Genomic DNA, 23,705 nt, shown 5'->3' on the forward strand with positions numbered 1-23,705 from the left:
AAACAATTCTTCTTTATGTAGAAGGCCTAATATAGAAGACCCATTCTGTTTGCAGCAAAGTAATTGTGTGGGGTCGAGAGTAACGAGACGGAGAACGGCGGAGTTCCAGAGGAGCTAAGGAGCAGGCGCACGGGGGCAGCAAGCAGATTGGGGAGAGGGCCCACCAGGGATAGTGAAGAGGCGCAGGATTTTTAATTCTATTTTAAAAGAATTATATTTTTGGGCCTAAAGTCTCAAGCATAATGCACTTTTATCAGTTGTGTGGATATGCACTCTAGCATAATATTGTTCGTGAATGCTTTGGTAACCCTGGATCCAATGTATCTTTGTGCATAGATAATGTCATAAGAATTCATTTTGGAGTGCAAACCCCCAAATGTCAAAATCAAAATTAGGTGTGTAAATTTGAGACCATGCTGCACATGAATACATGAATCATGCAAGTGGACACATGCAAGCCGAATTGAGACCATGCTGCACATGAACACATGGATCACGCAAGTGGACATACACGAGCCGAATTAGCACTAACAATTCTCTTTCCATAAATATTTAGGCTTTATCAACCTATGTCCTAGTATGAGAAGCCCCTCTCCTTCATCTTTTGACAAACTTGACAACAGTTTTAGCTGCATTCCCCTCGTGACGGAAGCTCACCTCGGTGGCACATATGGCACATTATTGTATTCGCATATCCCCTACAAAAAAATAACCAAATTAAAATTTTAAAAATCAACCAAAGAGATCGTATATTGTGAGAATCATGAAGGTGAATGAGAGGGACAACAGACCTGCATTTCTTCTGAAAGCATTCCAGAGACTGCCAGCGCATAACATCCAGGGACAAATCTGCCTGTATTAATTAACAAAATCAGGACAGTTCAACACCTTAGACCCTGGTTTTATAGAATATTTCCTATTCAAGCTTCTTCTTTGTATTTACTTACTAATTCTTAACCAACGTGCTGCCCAGCTTGCTGTTGGCTCCATAGAAGATATCAGCCTGCCAAGATGCACAAGCTAGAAACACATCAGTCTGAAAACTTTTGGATAGAAAGAACTAGCAATAAGAAACTTCCCAAGATTCAATTTCTTCTGGAGCTTTGAACTTGAAAAAAATAAGAAGAAAAATCTTGACACCACTTATACAAGTACAAGGGCACCAAGTTCTAAAGATACTTACAAACATGCATGCATAAACATCCATACATTCAATACATGTGCGCACGCACCCATGCATGAATTCATATATACATACAGACTGCATGCATTCATTTCTACATGCATGCATACATATATACATACACTGCATGCATGCAAACATACCAACATACATATTTGAGGTAACTTCACAATGCCTTGCAGTAGATTTGCAGATGGTCAAACCCATAATTTACCACCATTCTTGTAGCCTAAGCATACCCTGAAAAAGTCGGTGTTGTGCATTCAAGCACTCGATCATGATCATGCTCCATGCTAAAAAACTGGCAATTTTCACAGCCCACATCTTTGAACTGCAAAACACATCAAAATTCAGGCGTACCAAATGAGGCCTGTATATTCTTTAAAAGACGTTATCAACAAGAGTTGACCGAAAGAAATTCTAAAAGGTAAGGTGTGCACTCAGAAAATGAAAAGACAATTAATGCCCTCTAGAGACTTGATTTTACAATGTTAAAAGGTATGTATGACATTGAAAAGCCTCATCTCTCCTATTTATTTTGAAAATCCAACAAGTTTCAATTTCAATGGAGAGTTGGATTCCATGAGAGATCACTATGAGCATGATGAGGACTATGGTGGGATTATAAGTGACTTATGGGTTATTATCCTTGTGGCTTGAGTAGTTGAACCGTGCTTGGACCAAGATGTTGTCATACTCCTGCCGTGGACGTGGCAGATTGCAAATAGTATTGGCAAGGGCCTATACGAGCAGGCGCTAGTGGTGTGGGACATCAGCGTTGACTAGCATGGATCTGCCCTAGCTCTTGGCTCCTGTGGAGGTCTGCAGATGTGTACCGTGGTTGGGTGGTCAGCTTGCCTGCAGCCTTCTATGTTTGATCCTCGTGCACTGGTTCCAAAGGTATTTCCCATTTCCAGATATGGAGTATTTTAAAAAGGTAGGAAGTATCATAGCACAGAAACAACCACAGACAAGCAAAAACAAGACCATTACCCCCCAAAAAAGAAATGGAAAAAAAATCTGGATTTTTTTTTTGAAAATCCGTGCAGTATTTTGTATGATAAGGCGTCGTTCGACGTACGCAAACAACCATGCAGCCAGCCCCATGGGAAGTCGGCCAACACAACAGCAAGTCGTCCAGCCTATTTGGGCCACATGTGAAAAGGCGCCTGCATTATGGTGTTGAATCAGGTCTTGGGATAAATACAAGCAGGCCGACAGGTGTTTCAGCAAACCGGCCAGCATCCAATTGCCCTATAAAAGCATACGCTTGGCAAAGGGAAAAAGCATCTCATATTTCACAAAGTGCTGAAGACTCCAAGGGCTAGGACTCTTGAAAGTGTGGTGCCAAGATGCACAAGTGCTTGTACTAAGGGGAGGTGTGTGCACAACCTCTTGAGAAGAGGAAGATATTTGGGATATTATGGAGGTGAGGTGGCACCATTTGAATCCACATGATTTGTAACCTTTGGCTATATTAAGAGCCACATGCTAATGAAGGAGATGGATGAAGGAGTTGATTAAGCACACTAACTCTTCTTCCCCATGCACAAAACCATGGCTTCCTTCACATTCCATCCACCATAGCTCCCCCCTTGCTCATGTATCCATGCCCACAACCCTAATTTCAACTTGGTATCAAAGCCAATGAGATCCTAGGACATCACCTCATCTTTCTCTCTGAAGCCATATGCTCTAATCCCCATTAATTACCCCTTAATCTCAATCTTATCCTTTTCAAGCTCCCATGGAGGCTTGACCACAGCCTAGTTTTTGGACGATTTCGGAAGGCTATTCTTCACCTCTTTTAGAGCTTTTTGATTCAAAATGTTGCTGACTAAAGGGCACACAAAAGCCCTGAGGAGCTCAACATTCTATGAACTCTGTTGAATGCGCAGTCTTTGACACGGTCGGCATCTGAGAGCTCCACGCGTCGATTCCGGCTAATTCCACCGAGTCAAAGCTACATCTCCACCTGATCTACAAGCCCCTAAAAGGGTTTTGGGTTTGGCTCTGTGTGCTGCACGTAATCAAGGCTCCATAAGACCCCTATCCAAGCTACCACTACTCTGTTCAAGGTATACTTGAGTTTTTCATTAAAATCTTTAATCACAGTGATTAAAGTATTAATCTCAAGCTGAGCCCAAGTATCTTGAATCACTTTGGAGCATATTGTTGATAAGCCTTGCACATGTGCACTCATATATCCATGTGCAATCACCACCAAAATCACATCCTTGTCATGTGAGCACTCACTAGTGCATCCACATACCTTGATGTGTTGTGCATCCCGTCGCTAATGTGTGTGCCACCAAGTTGAGGCATCTTGCAAATCAGTAAGGAATGTGGCATGTATGTAAGTGTCTTCTACATTAAGGCAAGGTGGTGTAGATTTATTCATAAGTCTCATTGAGCCCAACCATTGTAAAGGGTAGACACTGCCAGTTGTACCACCACATAGAAGTGGACATTGGTAAGACCCCCTATTAACCATGGCCCAAGATGAAATTGTTAAGTTTAGTGGTATGGGATTTCACACACGGCAATCAAAGATCATGTATGCACTCATGAAGAAAAATTTATGGGGAATAATTCAAGGGAGGGACACTCGGGCAAGCCTAGGAAGCACATGGAATGAGAAAAATGAGAGAGCCTTGGGACTCATAGCACTTGCATTAGATGATGAGGTAATTCATCATATCACTGGGATTGAGAAGGCCAAGGAGGCATGGGAAGAGCTAAACACACTGTTTGGTACACAAGCAAAGCACTCCAAAGTTTACTTGCTCATGCAATTGTATCAACTCAACCTAGGTAATAGTCTTGATCTAACAAGCCACATCAACAAGTAAAAAAGTATCAACCAACAACTTACAAGCTCCATTGCTTGAACATGAGCAAAAGATGAAAAGCAAGTATGAAAATGGAGCATCCTCATCAAAGGACTTGGCACTCTATGCTAGTAAAAGGGAATTTAAGCCTAGATGCAATCATTGTGGCAAGTTGGGTCACACAATCAACACATGCAAGTTTAAGAACAAACCAAAGCTTGAATGTACCGTGTGTGAGAAGCTGGGACACACGGAGAGGAACTGCTAGTCAAAGAATCAACCTCAACAAGCGAATGTGGTAGAAGCCTCCTATCCAAGGGAGGACACTGAAAGACTTTTTGAAGCTATGGAATTTCACCTACCCCTTGTACTATTTGTATTGTATGTACCCGCTAGCACCGATGATATAGCCATGGTAGATTGTGTAAGGCCAAGATGCCTGGTTTGTGTGTAAGGCCAAGATGCCTAGTTGTGTGTGAGGCCAAGATGCCTGGTTAGGCCTAGATGCCTATGTTGTGTACCTCTCACCCAAGTGTCCAAGATGGCACCAAGGAGGGGGTGTTGAAAGTGTGGTGCCAAGATGCTGCACAAGTGCTTGTACTAAGGGGAGGTGTGAACCACCTCTTGAGAAGAGGAAAATATTTGGGATATTATAGAGGTGAGGTGGCACTATTTGAATTCACATGATTTGTAACCTTTGGCTATATTAAGAGCCACACCCTAATGAAGGAGATAACTCATTTTGGTTCATCCAAGTCGTGGTCTCTTGTTTATGCTTCCCTAAGTTGATTAAGCACACTAACTCTTCTTCCCCATGCACAAATCCATGGCTTTCTTCACATTCCATCTACCATAGCTCTCCCCTTGCTCATGTATCCATGCCCACAACCCTAATTTCAACTGGACAGCCAAGGGGAGGCTAAAGCAAAGGTGAACTTGAAGGTCAAGAACATGACATCTTCAGGCTGCAACTTTCTAGCCCAATAAGGTCTCCAAGAAGTCAGCCTTTTACAAGAAGTTGGTTTTCCAACCCAGTAAGGTCTCTAAGAAGTCAATCTTTTACATCATTCAATAAAGCAAATACACCAGTCCTTGGTGGGAGCCCTTCAAAGGGTATTCCTCCATTGCGGAGTTAACACAACAATCCCGTGCTTTACATGATTTACAGGTATGGGAGTTAGAGCTTCGAACGCAAGCGACAGCTCGCTCTGCTGCACAGGAGGAACAACGACGACACATGGAACACAAACGGTTCCCTTCAACTCTCGACGCAAGGGCAGTACAAGCCACTTCTTGGACTCACCTTCATGAAAGGGTGAATCTTAGTATAATGGTAAGCTATACCCCACAACTTTATACTCATGGATTCATTAGTTTGAGGCATATTTTGCTATTGGTAGAAAGTCAGATATAGACAAGGTTGTGTTAGCTAGCTGCTACATAATGAAGGAGATAGCTCAGGCGGAAGCATAAAGAGTAAACATATGAGAGAGTGCAAAGTAGAATGAGAGAGTTGGACAAGATCACCTTTTATAACAGCAGTAAAGCTTTACAATGGCAATGGCCAGCAACTGAGTGTTGAACTATGTGCAAGTGAAATGGATTAAGGAGTGAATAATGGGGAACTCCTTATATAGTGCATCAGTGAGCTGGCCGACTACCTCTAGGGCTGGTCGACTGCTCATAGGACAAATAAACAAGAGAAATACAATAAAATACCCAGATAAATGATAAAGCCCTAGAACACTGAGATGGATGCACAATTCTAACACCCCCTCTACAACTCATAGTGTGCAAGAGTCGGAAGAAGATAAGTCAATGAAGATGCAACCATGGACCCTCCAGCACCGCGAATATTGAAATCACCTCGGAGAGAGCACCCACCAACCTGTTTCCTCGAAACAAGATGCCACCACTAACAACAAGGAACTTTGCTTGGCCACAAATTCCCACACAAGTGTGGAGTGAACTCCAAAAATAGATGATGAGCTGCTGGACATACCGCGCCCATAATCCCCAGCAGTGGACGGAACACATCACGTCCCAAAAGCCTCGAACAATGAGCTTGGAACAGATCCAGTTCATAATCTCTGTTGTACCAAAGATAACCATGTCCTGCCAGATGTCTAATGCTTGGAACTCCGAATCACAGTCCCCGTGCACCAGTAGGTGGAGCTGTAATTAGCCCCCTCTCCCGCCCACAAGCCTCTTCTGGCTGGAAGCACACGGGGGAAAACTGTATGTGTACTAGAGAAGCACACCATCTGGGATCTCCTGAGCCGGAAGCGCCTTGGGAGCCCTAGAATTGGTACTAGAACCTGTATCACTATCCTGTGTCATGTCTTTGCCTTTTGTCTGAGATGAAGCCTTGCCCTTGGTCTTGTCCTTCTTCATGGACAAACATTCCTTGGACAAATGTCCTCTTCTCCCGCAAGAGAAACAGCGACTCCGACCTTTCTTTTGAACTGAGGAAAGTGCCTGGTCAAAACTGTTGACTGACACCTTCAACTTACCCTGTGAGATGAGAACGGCTCCTCCAAAAGTAGGGAGCTAAGATCATCAAAATCCAACTGAGTGGATGTGACCTGGCACCACAAAGATCGAGAAATCACATCATAGTCCGAAGGAAGATTGGTGAGGACAAGAGCAGCCAGTTGAGAAGAGGACAAAGAGCAGCCAGTTGAGAAGAGGACAAAGAGCAGCCAGTTAAGAAGAGGACAAAGCAGCACCCATAGCCAGTAACTGGTCATGGATAACCTTGGCCTTCATGAGAAAAGACTGCATGGAATTGCCTTCAGGAAATAACAAACCGTAGACCTGCCCCTGTAACTGCCCTCATCGATGAATCTCATGCAAAGAGATTCTCCAACTTTGACCATACCTGATGAGCACTGGAGAGAGTTTGCACTGCCGGTGAGACCTCCTCGGTGATAGTCCGCACAAGCACAGAATGCATCTTTGAGTCCCGATTCTCCCAGTCTTGTAATTCCACAGCAAATTCATCCTCCTGATCCTGAGTCCACCTCCTAGAGTTTTGAGGACGCTCGGGCTTCCTTTCAGTGCCCTGAACAATGTCCCCCAAACCCTTGTGGATGAACCAGACCCGCATCTAAAGCTTCCAATGAGCGTAGTTGGGTCCTTTCAACTTGTCATCTTTGTTCGTACAGGGGGGGGAGCCATATCCACAGTAGCAAAGAACAAATCTCAGCTCTCAAACACCTCTCTCAAGTGCTTCCAACGAAGTGAGACACTATGAACAATCAGCCCTCTCTCAAACCGTAGAGAGAAAGAGGCGGGACAGCAGCAAAACAGTCCAAGATCCACCAAGAACCTCCTACCGAAAGGGCACGGACTCGTGGAGGAAGAAGAAAATGTACAGCCACTTGTCTGGCAACTCCAAATGCAAAGAACTCACCAAAAAACAGATGCCGGTGCAGAAAACACAGCCACAACTCCACCTTTTACCTCTGTAGAAGAAAACGCAGCCAAGTGAACTGGCCGGATTGCCTCTGTAGAAGAAAACGCAGCCACTTCAAAATCTGCCTCTGAAGAGCAAAACACAGCTTGTAGGGCTGGTCAACAGCAACCAAAAGAGGGCTGGGCCAGAAACGCAACAAGGTACTGAAAACACAGCTACTGTATGGACTGATCTGCAGCCAGAGAAGTGATGGAGGCAAAACGCACAGCAAAGTGGGCAGATTTGCAGAGTTTGGAGCAGCCTGGACCTAAGCGTATGATACCATGAAGGAGATAGCACAGGCAGAAGCATAAAGAGTAAACATATGAGAGAGTGCAAAGTAGAATGAGAGAGTTGGACAAGATCACCTTTTATAGCAGCAGTAAAGCTTTACAATGGCAATGGCCAGCAACTGAGTGTTGAACTATGTGCAAGTGAAATGGATGAAGGAGTGAATAATGGGTAACTCCTTATATAGTGCATCAGTGAGCTGGCCGACTGCCTCTAGGGCTGGCCGACTACTCACACGACAAATAAATAGGAGAAATACAATAAAATACCCAGATAAATGGTGAAGCCCCAGAACACTGAGATGCACAATTCTAACACATAAAAGGTGAAGCCATCTCCTAGTGGACACATTGGGCCCAGGCAACTTCCAACTTTGGGGTTGCTGCCTATGAATGGAACAAGTTTGTCACGGACCTCAAGAAGCGGTTTCTACCACCTCACTACCTTAAGCAGCTCTAGAATGAGTATCGGGGATTGCGCCAAAACGCGCAACCGGTCCTCAAGTTTGCCAATAAAGTCACTCACCTGCCTTTACAGTTGCAAAAACCAGAAGAGGACAAGAAAGGGCAATTCATGTACTATTTAGACACACAAATCCAAGGGGATGTGCGTATGCTTGAGCCACAAACTTTTGATCAGGCACTTTGTGTTGCGCAAAGTGCTGAGATGAAATATAACAGTGGAAAACGAAGACCTCCCATCTCAGAGTAGCCAAGGCAGCAACTGCCAATGGCGAGGGCCAGAACCAGACCCAACAAGGGTCTACCCTAGAAACCTCTAGCTCCAGGAACTCAAACAATGCACCTCACCTTACTCCAGACCAGAAGGTTCAGGCCGGCAATACAGGTGATAAGCTTAGTCCGAGGAGCACGAACAGTATAAGGAGGGACAATCTTTCTTTTGTCATACAAAAGGACGTACTTCTAGGGCATACCCTAAGAAGACCCCTACACAGACCACCACTCTAACCTCAATAGCTTTGTGGTGAGCCAGTCTCCCACACCGAACCCCTAGGTTGTCGCTAGTCCTCCAGCTACCAATCCTACGGTTGGCGCCATTGTCAACCGGGAGCTTGAAGATAAGCAAAAGGGCAACCATGACCAAGAGTATGAGCGAAATGAGTTGTTGTCGCCATTTCGCCTTTTACCACCTCTAATCGGTGTTTTGGGAGAAGCCCACACTCAAGACGGGACCAAGGTGAGAAGGGGGATTTTTCCACACAAGAAGGGAGATGCTAAAGATCTCTGAAGAAGGTGTCAGGTGTTTAAACCGATATTTGAAGCCTGGGCACTTAACCGGAGATTTTATGGGCTTCGGTTATCATAAAAGGTTCATGGGCATCTTGCATGTACATGTCTACATGACATTTAAAGAGGGAAGTCATTGACAAGCATTCAAGTATTATCTTTCATTTCACTGTGCATCAAGTTTCGTTGGCCAGCTTGTGGGCCCACAAGGACAATAAAAGCTGGGTGCCCACTTTTGAGAGATATTTTTATAGCCTAGAAGCTAAAAATGGCTGAGTTTTATCATTTATAGTCTTTGGTTAAAAAATGCAAAAGTTTGGGTATTTTTAGCAAACAAAGCCACCTTTGGGGAGGAAAAGCATAGGCCATCTTTTTATAACTGGCCGACGCAAAAAGGGGCTGGGCTGAAGTGTTGAAAAGAGGAGGGGCTGCTCTTTTGTTGACATGCGCACACAGACACAGGCCGACTATAGCAAGTTCTCCCCCTCTCTCGTCTCTCGCCTTTGAACAGTACGACAGTAGTACGGTTCTTTCCTTTCTGCTGGTCGCCCTCAGGCTAGCTGACAGTAGGCTGGTTTTCTCTCTCTCGACTGGTTGCTCCTGAGGGCTGGCCGTACAGCAGCGAGCTGTTCTCTGATTTTAATCTTGCCTTGGAACAGGCCAACAGCAGGTGGTTGTACAGGTGCGTGTGCTCTCTCTACTGGCTGCTCTCCAAACCAGTAGTACAGCTGCATTTGTCTCTCTCTATACTGGCCGTACAGCAACAAGCTGTCCTCTGGGTTCCCTCATACAGAACAGGCCATACAGGCTTACAGCAGCAGTTTTATTCTACCCTTTTAGTCGGGCTGCTTTCTTTGGTGGTTTGTATGAGCTCTGCTCCTTACAAACAGTCCTTGAGGTGTTTGTCCAACTGATCAGTATAGAATTTCTTTTGAGCATCAAGAGTCTTTTGAAACTTTGAAGCCATATGCTCGAACAAAGTTTTCATGTCATAGCCCAATAAAGCTGATCTATCCATGAGGTAAATATCTGTAATAACTATGCCAATCCGAGTACTTCCAAGATCTTTACTCTTCTCTAGTCAACTAGAGAAGCTGAGCTTTGTTACCACTGTCACCGAAGACGCAAATGCAAAAGCCAAAGACCCGGACTAGAAAAAACACTTCAAGTGTACATAGAGTATAACAGCAAAAAGCCACAAAATATATGGACAACATACGGAGCCGGAACAGCTGGCCTCCCGTAGCAAACTTCTCTATTTCGTAGAAGCTTTTACAAGAAGTCCAAAGTGAGGCTGCAATCTGCACCAGATTTTCCATTGATGTCTTGGGTAGCTTTCCACAAAGCTCACATAAGACTGTGCCCAAGCTCTCTTCGCAAAACCAAAGAACCCTAGTCTTCAGCCATCTGCTCAGGCCGGCTGGCTACAGAGTTTTCTTCTCTCTCCTGCCCTAAGAACAGGCTGTAAACAGGGGGCTGCTGTGGAGCAGATTTGGGGACTGTTTGAAACTGTTTTTTTGGGACTGATTTGGCTTGGTGTTTTAGGCCTTGAAGCGGTTGGCTGAACGTGAGGCTTTGCTGAGTCACTATCGTCGTTATCCTTATGTGGATAAGCTACTATCTGGCAAGGTAGCCCTGTTAGCATATATCATCTCCTGTTGGTGGCTATTCTGGTGTTTATGGGGGGCATTTCTATGCTCTGGCATTCCCCATAATTCCCCTGTTTTATGGGCCTTTGATGTGGGTTGCCCACTCGTCTACAGCTTTCCGCTGCCCTCTAACATGGTAGGCGCCTAGACCTGGAATCGCTGATTGGGGTTGATTTTCTGCATTTCACGCAATCTTGGTAGCTGTCCGCAGTGTTTCAAACCTGCATTTTCTTCTCCGGAGGGGCAAATCTGCATTTTCTGCATTTTTCTTCTCCTCTCTACTCTCTATCCCACCCACCCTCCCTACAAGTGCAGAGAACAGCTCTTGGGCTGTTTTGGTGACTGCATTTTCCAGAGAAGATACATCATGGCACTCATCCAACCCCGGGTGGTTCAGGTACCCACTCTTGTGACTTTTTCCTCAGATGCCAAGTTGGATGGCACAAACTACGACATCTGGAAAGTCATGGTGGAAGCAATCTTGGAGACTTATGATCTTTTGGAGTTCATGACTCGACCGGTCCTTCGGCCCAACCCGAACAACGCAGAGGATGAGGATACGAGGGATGCCCTTACGCACAAAGTTGCTCTATGGGATTGGCTTAATGCCCGTCCTCAGGCATTTCATTCTTCTCAACTCTCAACCCCCAGTCATCGCTCACATCAAACGGGATACCCATGCACATGTTGCTTGGAAGAAACTCTCCGACATCTACGACCGGAAGACACCCATGAAAAGAGTTTCCCTGGAGCTTCAAATGTTGAAGCTTTCACCCACTGATTCTACGTCCATGCGGGATCACATCAACGAACTGGAGTCATTGCGATCTAAGATTTCTGGGTGCGGGAAGAAGATTTCCACTGAGGATATGGCCATCCAGCTACTTGCTCAGTTGCCCCCGAAATATGAGAGCTTCTATTCTTCACTTCTTACCTCAGAATGGATGGAAACCATTACCTGGGATGAGCTCGTGCCTATGGTCCTTGATGAGGAGAGTAGATTGAGGGATTCTTCTTCAAAGAAAGGTAACCAGGCTTTCATTGGACAGAGAGGGGGGCATCCTAACAAAGACATCTGATTCTTCTGGCAACCAAAAGGTTTGTGATTATTGCTCCAAACAGAGGCACTTATGGCAACAATGCCGGAGTCGCATGCACGATTTGAAGGGAAGTCAAAGGACAAAGGAGCAAGCTCATCTGCCAAAGTTGTGGAGGAGTCAGCTGTGACATGTAGAGGCTTCGACCGTAGTAATCACAACCTTAGTCTAACTAAACTGCACTTAATGATGCTTAAGAGAGACAAATATGTGTCAATGCAATGCAGCTATATTAGATGATGAATGCGGGTACAATGAGATCTGAATAGATCTATGATACTGAATATGCTGCCTATATGCTGAATGTACTGATATGCTGAATGAACTGCTGTCCCACTGTCTTTCCCTTGTTTCCTGGGAAGGAAACGCTGAAGGGATGGCTTTGGGACTGAAGCAATGCTGAGGTGATGCTGAAAACGCAGATGCTCTCCTGTTACCTGAGAAGGAAAACGCTGAGGAGACAGATGCGTTGGCTGATCTAGATGCGTTGATGGACTGAATGCTGATGATGATGGATGTGCTGCTGTTCTCAGCCCTTCTGGAGTAGAAACGCTGAGGGACACTTGGCTGAATGCTGGGATGGTGTGAGGAATAGAGGCGCCTGCTTTATATAGCTCAAATAAGGCTGGTCGGCCAGCATACTGCTGTCGGCCAGCAACTTTGGACAAATAAATAGCATAAAATGCTAACTTGACTGTAAATGCTGTCGGCTGCTGTCCATACTCTGTTGGCTGATGTATACATGCTGTCGGCTACCTCCACAAGCCCCAAATGCTGGTCTATATGGCTAATGTGATGCTACCATGCTGAATCCAACTGATACCATGTGGTACATGCTGAAAACATTCATTTAAATGACCATAAAATGCCTGATGATGTTTATGATGCTAAAATGATGCCATGTCACTGTACACCTGAATGGTGTGCACGTGACATTCCCCGCTGCTAAACTGTTGCTGGGTGGTATACCTGGCAACCTTCGACTCCTCTGTGATCCTTCTCCTCCGAACCACTGCCCCCTTCTGTCTTCTACTGCCGGGACTGAGGTCGTCTGCAGGAGTGAAATCCTTTGAGCCAAGACTCTATGTACTGCGGGAACTGAATGGCAAATGCTGCTAAACTGCGTGGAAATACCTGAGTCACCCCTGACCTGCCTCTGGAAACCTTTCACCTACCATCTCCGTCGTACCTGAAGCTCTGAACCTCCTGAGGCGATGTTGGAGCAAACTTCCGTCTTCTGTGGAAGAGAAACCCCCTGCTGCTGCCAGTTGAAGCCCAAAACTTATGTCCTCCTTTGATGATGGATGTCATTCTTTCCCAGAGAGTTCATGGGCAAACATGTATGCCTTGCAGATGCAAGACTGACTGCTAAGATGACTACTATGCAAGCCATGTGCAACCCTATATGCTGTGCAAGAATGCAAATGGATGGGTTACTAATGCATACCTAAGGGAAAATCCCTAAGGGTGGCCTGCAAAATTTTGAGAACTGGGTTTAACTGTGTGGAAGCGATTAACATGATGTCTGACTGAATGACAGATGGAATGAACATGATCTAAGGCTGGTTACCCTGTAACGCTCTGATACCAATGTGACATGTAGAGGCTTCGACCGTAGTAATCACAACCTTAGTCTAACTAAATTGCACTTAATGATGTTTAAGAGATAGACAAATATGTGTCAATGCAATGCAGCTATATTAGATGATGAATGCGGGTACAATGAGATCTGAATAGATCTATGATACTGAATATGCTGCCTATATGCTGAATGTACTGATATGCTGAATGAACTGCTGTCCCACTGTCTTTCCCTTATTTCCTGGGAAGGAAACGCTGAAGGGATGGCTTTGGGACTGAAGCAATGCTGAGGTGATGCTGAAAACGCAGATGCTCTCCTGTTACCTGAGAAGGAAAACGCTGAGGAGACAGATGCGTTGGCTGATCTGGATGCGTTGATGGACTGAATGCTGATGATGATGGATGTGCTGCTGTTCTCAGCCCTTCTGGAGTAGAAACGCTGAGGGACACTTGGCTGAATGTTGGGATGGTGTGAGGAATAGAGGCGCCTGCTTTATATAGCTCAAATAAGGCTGGTCGGCCAGCATACTGCTGTCGGCCAGCAACTTTGGACAAATAAATAGCATAAAATGCTAACTTGGCTGTAAATGCTGTCGGCTGCTGTCCATACTCTGTCGGCTGATGTATACATGCTGTCGGCTACCTCCACAAGCCCCAAATGCTGGTCTATATGGCTAATGTGATGCTACCATGCTGAATCCAACTCATACCATGTGGTACATGCTGAAAACATTCATTTAAATGACCATAAAATGCCTGATGATGTTTATGATGCTAAAATGATGCCATGTCACTGTACACCTGAATGGTGTGCACGTGACATCAGCTTTTGTCACCTTGATTGATCACGAGTCCGAGACTCCCCCTCTAGTGGTTGAGAAGACTTTCCCTTCTTGTTCCCACTCTCCTCAGTGGATTTTGGATAGTGGTGCCACACAACACATGACTTATCGCAAGGATTTGCTTGATGAACTGTAGCAACGCCACGGGAGAGTTTCCACCTCCAGTAGGGGGTCCCCATCAATCAGAGCGGTTACGTACCATGTCATCATCTCAGGAGAACCTGTGCGTCAATTATGCACTGATATCACGCATCTTGAAGGACTTGGAACCTACTCATATTGGGGAGGCGCTTTCCAAACCGACTTGGACGCATTGACTCTACTGAGCGGAATCAGACTTGGGAGCTAGTTCTTAGACTGGCAAAGCGGAAGGTGATTGGTGTCAAATGGGTCTATAAGACAAAGTACAAATCGGATGGGACTCTGGATAAGCACAAGGCCAGGCTTGTGGCCAAAGGCTATTCTCAAAAAGCTAGCGTGGATTTTGATGCTACCTTTGCACCGACTCCCGACTACTCGATTGGCGACCATACGGACTGTTCTTGCTCTTGTTCCACATTCTCATCGGCCCATCTTTCAAATGGATATCAAGTCGGCATTCCTCAACGGGGAGCTAAAGGAGGAAGTTTATGTGGAACAACCACCAGGATTTCAAGTTCCTGGTTCCAAAGGTATGGTCTACAGGCTGAAAAAGGCTTATATGTTTTGAAACAAGCCCTCGGGTCTTGGTATGAGAAGATTGATGCTTTCTTTGAACAGAAGGGTTTCAAGCGGTCGGCGGCTGATCAAAATCTCTACATTTGTCCCAAGAAAGGGTTGTTTACTCTTATCATTCTCTATGTGGACGACTTGATCATCACAGGTAGCCACACAGCACACATTGCTCACACAACGGTTGCCCTCAATCAGGAATTTGAGATGGCAGATCTTGGGTTGCTTCACTTCTAGATTTTTCAGCACTCAGATGGCATATTCATTTCTCAACAGCAGTATGTTGCAGAGCTGCTACAAGTTTTCAGGATGACAGATTGTAAGCCCATCACTTCCCCCATGGATCCCGACATCAAACTCTCCTCTTCAGGATCCGATCTAGTGGCAGATACACTTCTGTACAGGAAACTGGTTGGTTTCTTGATTTGGTTGCTCAACACACGGCCTAATTGTGCATTTGTGGTGGGTACTCTCAATGCTTTCATGTAGGCACCATTGGACACTCATTAGCAAGCAGCACTCAGCGTGTTGCGGTACTTGAAAGGTACCTAGGATTTTGGCATATTCTATGGATAGGGCCACTTTACATGGCTGAAGCGACTCCGACTGGGCTGGAGATGCGGATTCCTGAGTGCGACGATCTACTACAGGATATTGTTGTACTCTTGGATCTGGAGCCATTTCATGGGCGAGTAAAAAGCAGCCTATGGTGGCGCTTGCATCAACTGAGGCGGAGTATCGAACGGCTTGTTCGGCTTCTTGTGAGGTGATTTGGTTGTGGAGGCTACTTGAGGAGATCGGTTTTCGACAACAACAGCCTACCCTTATCTCATACGACAACCATAGTTGCTTGGCTATTGCTAAGAATCTGGTATTTCATGCGAGGAACAAGCATATCGAGATCCAATACCACTTTGAGCAAGAGTGGATCTTGGAGGGAGACATTATCCTTGAATATTGTCATCTCCTGTTGGTGGCTTTTTTGGTGTTTACAGGGGGCATTTCTATGCTCTGGCATTCCCCATATTTTCCCCCCTTTCCCCCTATTTTATGGGTCTTTGATGTGGGTTGCCCACCCTTTTATGGAGTTTTACACCTATTTTCAAGTCATGTGAGGGACTAGGATGCAGTCAGCCAGCTCATTCAGAAGTACATATATATGTGCTGCCCTCTTCCTCACGTTCAATCATTCCTTGATCACTTTGGTGAGCACCTTCAGCCCTCTGCCTACTGAGTTCACTCCTCACCTATAGGTTGGTTGTATCCACTCTTTTCTTGAAGATTAGTGCATCAGCATTTTGCTGTTTTCTCTCATCTCTCTTTTGGAGTTTCAGCATTTTTGTCATTCATCTACATCTTTCCGCTACCCTAGGAAAGTGGACATATTTGGCGACTTGGCTTGGATGTATGCAAAGAACCCTAGAGATTTGACATATAGATACTTATGGGAGAACGGGGATATTGAGGTAAACCCGCTCAATCAGCTTATGATCTCTTATCCTCCTCTGCAATATAGAAATAAGAGACCAGGTAGCTTGGACTCCCATTCCCAATATGAAAAGAAGCAACCTCATCTTTCTTCAATGATACCTCCGGTGGAGAATGAAGAGTTGGACAAGACTCCTGACTTACAACTTACTTTTGGGAATAGGCCTTGTGGTACAAAGTGTGCTGGGTCAAAAGTGATATTCGGTTTCAGCTTGATATGACATTTCCATCTCTTCGACACCCGGAAGCCCGTGAGCAACAGGCTCCACGTTTGGTTTGTCAAAATTGTGCTTCTGTCGAGCACATGACGGTGTTCTGCAATCTGCCGATCAAGCAAGCTAATTCTGAGCAGAATGAAATTGTCCAAGAATCTCGAGATGTTTGAGATTTGATATCAGGAACATGTATGAGGATGTTTTTAACATAGCTTTATGCTATGCTTTTGCTCACATCCTCTAATAGTTACTACTGATTTTCAGCTACGTACTGAACTCGATATAAGTTGTACTTTTTGTTGAACTCATATATATATGCTCCGTTCTTTTGCTTTTCGTTTTGTTTTGAACAAACTTACTCTTGTTTGAAAAAGACAAGAAAGTTATCTATTTTGAATGTGTTTCACGACAATATTTATGAATTGCAAGTCTGGATTAGATTTATGTACCAGTTTTGAAAATATATATATATATCAATCGAATGGCTGCAATGCCTATCATTCTTTTGGGTTGAAATACCTCCTGCATTTAAGGAAAAGAGTTTCTATTTGAAATTGCATCATTCTATTTTCCGCGACGAATATTGGATTGAACCTTGTGTGGTGCACAAGCAGTATTCAAACATTGTTTATGGCTCCATTTATTGGGATGAAGTATATTTTTGGCTCCCTTTATTTGGGATGCATTGTGTCACATGCGGAAGCTTTGGGAGTCTTCTTTCAGCCCTAAACACCATCCTGGAACATGCTTGATGCAAAACACATACAGAAAAGAGAGAAGAGAGGGAGAGATAGCTGAGTATTCAGTATATTCAGAATGTACAAAAAGGTAGTACAAGTCCTACAGCCATAGGCTGTCTTGAAAAAGGTAGAAATACCTAGTTTAGTGCTATTCCAATGACTCAGCCCATAGAAGGACTGAATGACTCGAAATGATGAGCATAGTCCCTTTTATAGCGCTTCCTGGTGCATGACACCTAGCCAACCTGCTGTCGGTCAGCATCAACCTAAACCCAACCTAAATATCATGTCAGCCAGCCCTGTAATTGCAGCCAACAAGCCCAATCTTAGGTTCTCCTACACACCAAAGTGCCTGGTTCATTCCCAAAACCTATGTCCTTTCCTGTTGCCTATCAAAGATCAGCTCTTGGAATGAGCATGCACACATCTTGCACATGACATCCCCCTCTGCTAAACTTGATGACATGCTAAACTTGATGATAGGATTCCAACTTCTATTCTTGGATGACTGTCATCATCCCATTGTCTATTCCTGGAGTCCCCCTGTCATCCCTCCCTTCCGGGCAACCTTTTCATTGAAAACCCGGCCCAATTTCCAAATCCACTCTAGCTCTGATAAAGATCTATGCATCTCTTCCATCATGTCCCTTTCCATTCTTGCCCTGTCCCTGAACACTTTCTTTGGTCTTCTTTCCTGAGTATTGAGTCTAGCACTCTCACTCCACCCCTTGGAGGATCATCCTCCCCTAGAATCATTGCCCGAAAGCCTTTCCTGGTATGCCCCAAGTGGCACCTGACTCACAAGACTGCCATTCCCCTTGGGCCTCATGGAACACCACCAACCAACCTTCTGGGAATTTCTTCCATGTCTTGTGCTCCTTTCCTTGGGCCTTGTACATGTGCACCTTCATCTGGGACTGAATCAGTGTTTAGCCTTGCTAAGCTTGATGCTAAGACAATGTTGCCTGGTTCCCACACCACCAAAAGATCAACACACGGGCGATGGTTTTCATCCATGCGCGATGGAGTAAGGATGGGTGGGACATGGGCAGCAACAATATCTCAGAATTGACCTGAAGTTCTGATACCAATGTCACATGCAAAAGCTCTAGGAGTCTTCTTTCAACCCTAAACACCATCCTAGAACATGCTTGATGCAAAACGCATACAAAAGAGAGAGAAGAGAGGGAGAGATAGCTGAGTGTTCAGTATATTCATAATGTACAAAAAGCTAGTACAAGTCCTACAGCCATAGGCTGTCTTGGAAAAGGTAGAAATACCTAGTCTAGTCCTATTCTAGTGACTCAGCCCATAGAAGGGCTGAATGACTCAGAACGATGAGCATAGCCCTTTTTTATAGCGCTTCCTGGTGCATAACACTTGGCTGACCTGCTGTCGGCTAGCATCAGCTTGAACCCGACCTGAATATCATGTCAGCCAACCCTGTAAAAACGATGAGCATAGCCCCTTTTTATAGCGCTTCCTAGTGCATGACACCTGGCCGACCTGCTGTCAGTCAGCATCAGCCTGAACCCAACTTGAATATCATGTCGGCCAACCCTGTAACTACAGCCGATAGGCTCTTGTTCCAATCCTGGGTTCTCCTACACACTAAAGCGCTTGGTTCATGCCCACAACTTGTGTCCTTTCCTATAGCCTATCAAAGATCAGCTCCTAGAATGAGCATGCACATGACACATTGGACTTATGGAACTCATGGATATCTCATCGATCAAGGACTTTTCTATGGATTTTCTATTCGCGGCCGAAATGCCTGTAAAACTATTGGCGGCCGAAATGCCTGTAAAATTATTGGCGGCCGAAATGCATGTACAACTATTGGCGGCCGAAATGCCTATAAACTATGTGTAGCAGAAATGTTTATGGAGCACCGAGATATTTATGCATGTGACTCATTCTTATCTTATGTTATACACTAGAGCCCACCTCTCCTCCAAGGTGTGTGGTCCAAGTACCAACACAGAGTGCATGTGGTAGAGTGGACACGACACCTCGTTGGCAGAGCACTTAGGTGTACGCCAAGGGTCATGTGTATTGACATCTCGTTGGGTAGGGGACTATGTCTACGCCAACCATGGATGTTATCTTGGAAGCATCCAAGACCATGATGAACTCACTCATCGAAGGGTGGTAACCCTGGTGAGTGATTATATGAACTCATGGAAGGGTGGTAACCCTGGTGAGTGATCATGTAAACTCATGGAAGGGTGGCACTTGCTCTCGTGATCTCAGGAAAAGAGGCCAAAACCGATTGAAAACTAGTCTAGAGACTAGAAGAAACTCGAGTTTAGTTGTCGTATTGGCATACTATATGGGCGGTGCCCGCGCTCTGCACTATTTTGTTGTACAAGAAGTTACCAGTCTGGAATTTTTCCAGTATGAAACGAGCCTGGTGGCTATTGAACCTTCTAGTGGAAGTATTCTTTGGTATGGCTATGGTTGGATGTTACAGATTGGCAGTGGATCTGCTAGACTTGAAGAGCTGTGCTCTTATGGCTATGGTTGTGTGACTGCAGACTACGTTGTTACTCACTGGCTTCATGATTGAGCAACACAAAGCTGAAGCTTGCTTATATATTTTGGATCATATAGTGGTGAAAGCAGACCTATACAATTAAGGTCGACTACTTATAAGGAGGGGATGTCACCATTTGGCCATTTACCATTTTCGATCAGCGTTTTGGGGGAAGCCCACACTCCAAACATATCCAAGGTGAGAACGGGGATTTTACCACACAAGAAATGTTAAAAGGTCTCTAAAGAAGGTGTCAGGTGTTTAAACCGATATTTGAAGCCTTGGCACTTTGCCAGAGATTTTATGGGCTTCAATTATCATAAAAGATTCATGGGCACCCTGCATGGACATGTGGCCAGCTTGCGGGTCCACAAGGACAATAAAAGCTAGGTGCCCACCTTTGAGAGAGATTTTTATAGCCTAGAAGCTAAAAATGGCTGAGTTTTATCATTTATAGAGTCTTTGGCTAAACAAAGCAAAAGTTTGGGTATTTTTAGCAAGCAAAGCCACTTTTGGGAAGGAGAAAAAGCATAGGCCATCTTTTTATAACTGGCCGACCTCAGCAAAAAGGGGCGGGGCTGAAGCCTTGAAAAGAGGAGGGGTTGCTCTTTTGTTGACATGCGCACAGGGACACAGCCCGACTGTAGCAAGTTCTCTCTCTCTCTCTCTCTCTCTCTCTCTCTCTCTCTCTCTCTCTCTCTCTCTCTCATCTACTTCGATGATGACCTCACATGGATGCAACTGGAGCATAGAAGATTATGCATGCCGAAGATCAAGGCGGCACGCAAAGAAGGGAAGAAGGCACAGTGGTCACATCTACATTGATGGGAAGAGGGTCGAATAGCGCCATTTGGCCTATGAGACACGGAGGAAACAACATGAAGACAAAGAGATACACATAGCAATCTAGAACTGTAATGGAGTCCTATGGACACATCCAAGGAGACTTGAGGAGGTGATGGAGGGCCGGGATATCAGCTTGATGACAGAGACACATGAGAGCCCGGAGAGGGGCTTACCATGGGTTGAGGGTTATCAATGGGAGTCAGCCGACAGGGGATGAGACAGGCCACCTCCCGAGGTTCAGGAGGTATTGCAGTGCTTTTCAGACATGGGTTACATGAGCATGTTCCAGTCATAGCACGAGACTCGGAGGCGAGATACATGTGGATTAGCTTACGCCTCTCGGAGACCAGATGGATTTATATCGCCCTTTGCTACTTTCCTCCAAAGGGGTCGCGGTTTGCCACCACCGAGGAGCCGGGTGGAGGAGAGGCTAGTGAGTCTCCATACTCTTGTCTTATCTGAGGAGATCTTACACTATTCGACACTAGGAGAAGTCTTCTTGATGGGGGACTTCAATGCACGGACTCAGAGCAGACAGTGCGAGATCTATGACTTTGAGGATCCCTTGAGACTAGAGCCGCTAGCTATAGAGGATACAAGGACCACTCGGATCTCCGCTGATGGAGAAGCTGACAGCACTGGATATGGGCAACATTTGTTGGAGCTTGGGGCCCGACACCATCTCGTTATTTATCACGGGATGACTCGGTGGCCAGATTCAGGTGGGTTGACTTGCTTTCCAGTGGGAGGCGGCAGTAGTACAGTGGATTATGTGATGGGATCCCGGGAGATATGGTTCCTCACTTCACCGTACCACCATGCCCCATTGGGGCGGATCATACATGGTGTCTCACTTCACCGTACCACCATGCCCCATTGGGGCGGATCATACATACCTATCCCTCACTTTCAAGAGCTTACTGGAGACCCACCCACCCATCATACAGCCACCACGCACTATTTTTCACTTCACTCAGGACCTAGCCGAGGTGTACGACTATCATGTTCATGATCAGCTATTTGCCTTAGATCCATCAGCACCCATGGCCATGCTCACCTCCCAGCTCTCACATGTACTACACTCTACAGCCGCGAGGAGTTTCCCATACCGCATACAGACAGGACAGCCACCTACATCTGGGAGCATGCCCCAGAACCGATGGTATGATGATGAGTGCAAAAACCTTTACCGCAGTCTCCGAGTGCAGGGGCAGGCAGGCAGGCAGGCTCTCACCCGCCGTAAGCGGCGAGCTTATGAGGAGGCTCAGTACTGGGACACATATCACATGCTCATGAGCAGAGATGCTGCTGCTGCTTGGAGGAGACTCAGAGAGCCCCGTCCTCCCACACCTATTGCCGATCCTCAGACCTGGCAGACATATGCAGAGAGACTTTATGATGTGCCTGCACAGCCCCATATACCACAGCCCACAGAGCCATGCTCCACAGTCTCCACCTTCTTCACCCCACCTATGGTTAGGAGGGCCATATGCCGACTCCAACATGGACGGGCGACAGATCATACAGGATTACAGGGAGAGCATCTCATCTATGCTATTGATACATTGGCACCATTTCTTGCTCATCTCTTCAACAGAGCTCTGTCAGAGGGGTTTCCGGCTGAGTGGACGATGCACACTATTGTGCCGATCCATGGAGATGTACTAGACCCCGGGAACTACAAGACCATCATGATTGGCCATATATTGGCCAAACTATACGGGGCAGTTTTGGAGGCAGAGCTGAGCACTCATGCAGAGGTTGGGGGATTGAGAGCAGCAGGCCAGTCAGGCTTCCATCGAGCCTTCTCGACCATCGACCACATTTTTACATTGAGGTGCCTGATTGATCAGGCCAAGGCACGGAGGCAACGGCTCTATTGTTGCTCTGTGGATTTCCGCAAGGCATTTGATACTGTGCCCAAAGAGCGCCTCTTTCGGCGACTACAGACACTAGGCATACCTCCAGACATGATGTGGGGCATATACAGGCTATATGAGCAGGTCTTTGGGAGAGTCCGATGCCCACGAGGCTTGTCCGACACAATTGCTAGCACCATTGGTGTGAAGCAGGGGTGCCCGCTCTCCCCCACGCTCTTTGGGCTCTATATTGATGAGGTGGTCGATTACATCACACAGGGAGGAGGCTCTGGGGTTGAGCTATCAAGTATTGCTGTCCATGTTATGCTTTATGCTGATGACATTGTCTTGGTATCTGACACGCAGGTTGGGCTTCAAAGACACCTTGTGGCTCTTGATGGCTTCTGCGCACAACAGGGGCTCACAGTGAACCTTGGGAAAACCAAGGTTATGATCTTCCACACTTCACCCGCAGTCAGGAGCCACACTACTCTCACATTAGCAGGAGGGCGGGTCGAGGTGGTGAGCTCTTATGTTTACCTTGGCATCACATTTACTAGCTCAACTGGACGCTTCTCCATGGCTCAGGCAGTCCGAGACAGAGTGACCCGGGGGTATGCAGCTCGTGCTGGCCTTGAGCGTCAGTGCCATCAGGCACATTTTCAGGAACCCCGCACGAAGGGGTGGCTCTTTGATACATTAGTGACACCAGCCTTGATGTATGCAGCAGCGGTTTGGGCACCAGGGCTTGCAGCCTCCACATGGGTACAGCTGGAGAGACCACTGATCTTGATGCTCTCGAGGATGATACGCAGCAAACCATCCGTCCCGCACGACATTGTTCGAGCTGAGTTTGCTGCACCACCTATGGCAGTGGAGGCATTGTTCCAGACGATCTCCTTTATATACAGGATGAGGGAGATGCCCACGGAGAGATTATCACGCCGAGCATCCAGACAGCTGGCCGAGGCTGGACACACTGGATCTTGGTATGCACAGATGCTACAGTGGTTCTCACATCATGGGATAGACATTGAGCGGTTGCCACCTTTTCAGTATGATCAGTCTGCTCCACGGGGTTACCTCTCTCTCGATGAGAGGAACAGAGTGATGAGACGGGACATATGGCAGC

General features: G+C 46.0%; 1 protein-coding gene across 4 annotated transcripts in view; it reads right to left on the bottom strand.

Moving 5' to 3' along the window:
* Nucleotides 1-257: 257 nt before the first annotated feature.
* LOC147606007 (transcription elongation factor SPT4 homolog 1-like) overlaps nt 258-23,705 on the bottom strand; it is a 43,496-nt gene continuing 20,048 nt past the window's right edge. For all 4 annotated transcript variants that reach the window (XM_086792702.1, XM_086792703.1, XM_086792704.1 and 1 more), the window contains exons 3-6: nt 1,423-1,514; nt 948-1,003; nt 792-853; nt 258-698 (exon numbers count right to left, since the gene is read on the bottom strand). In XM_086792702.1, coding sequence (XP_086648828.1) covers nt 654-698; nt 792-853; nt 948-1,003; nt 1,423-1,514 — 255 coding nt within the window. In that variant the 3' untranslated portion in view covers nt 258-653. The remainder of the gene's footprint in view (nt 699-791; nt 854-947; nt 1,004-1,422; nt 1,515-23,705) is intronic.

Source organism: Cibotium barometz, chromosome 58 (assembly GCF_041138505.1).
Source record: "Cibotium barometz isolate CiBa-2024 chromosome 58, ASM4113850v1, whole genome shotgun sequence".
NCBI lineage: Eukaryota > Viridiplantae > Streptophyta > Polypodiopsida > Cyatheales > Cibotiaceae > Cibotium > Cibotium barometz.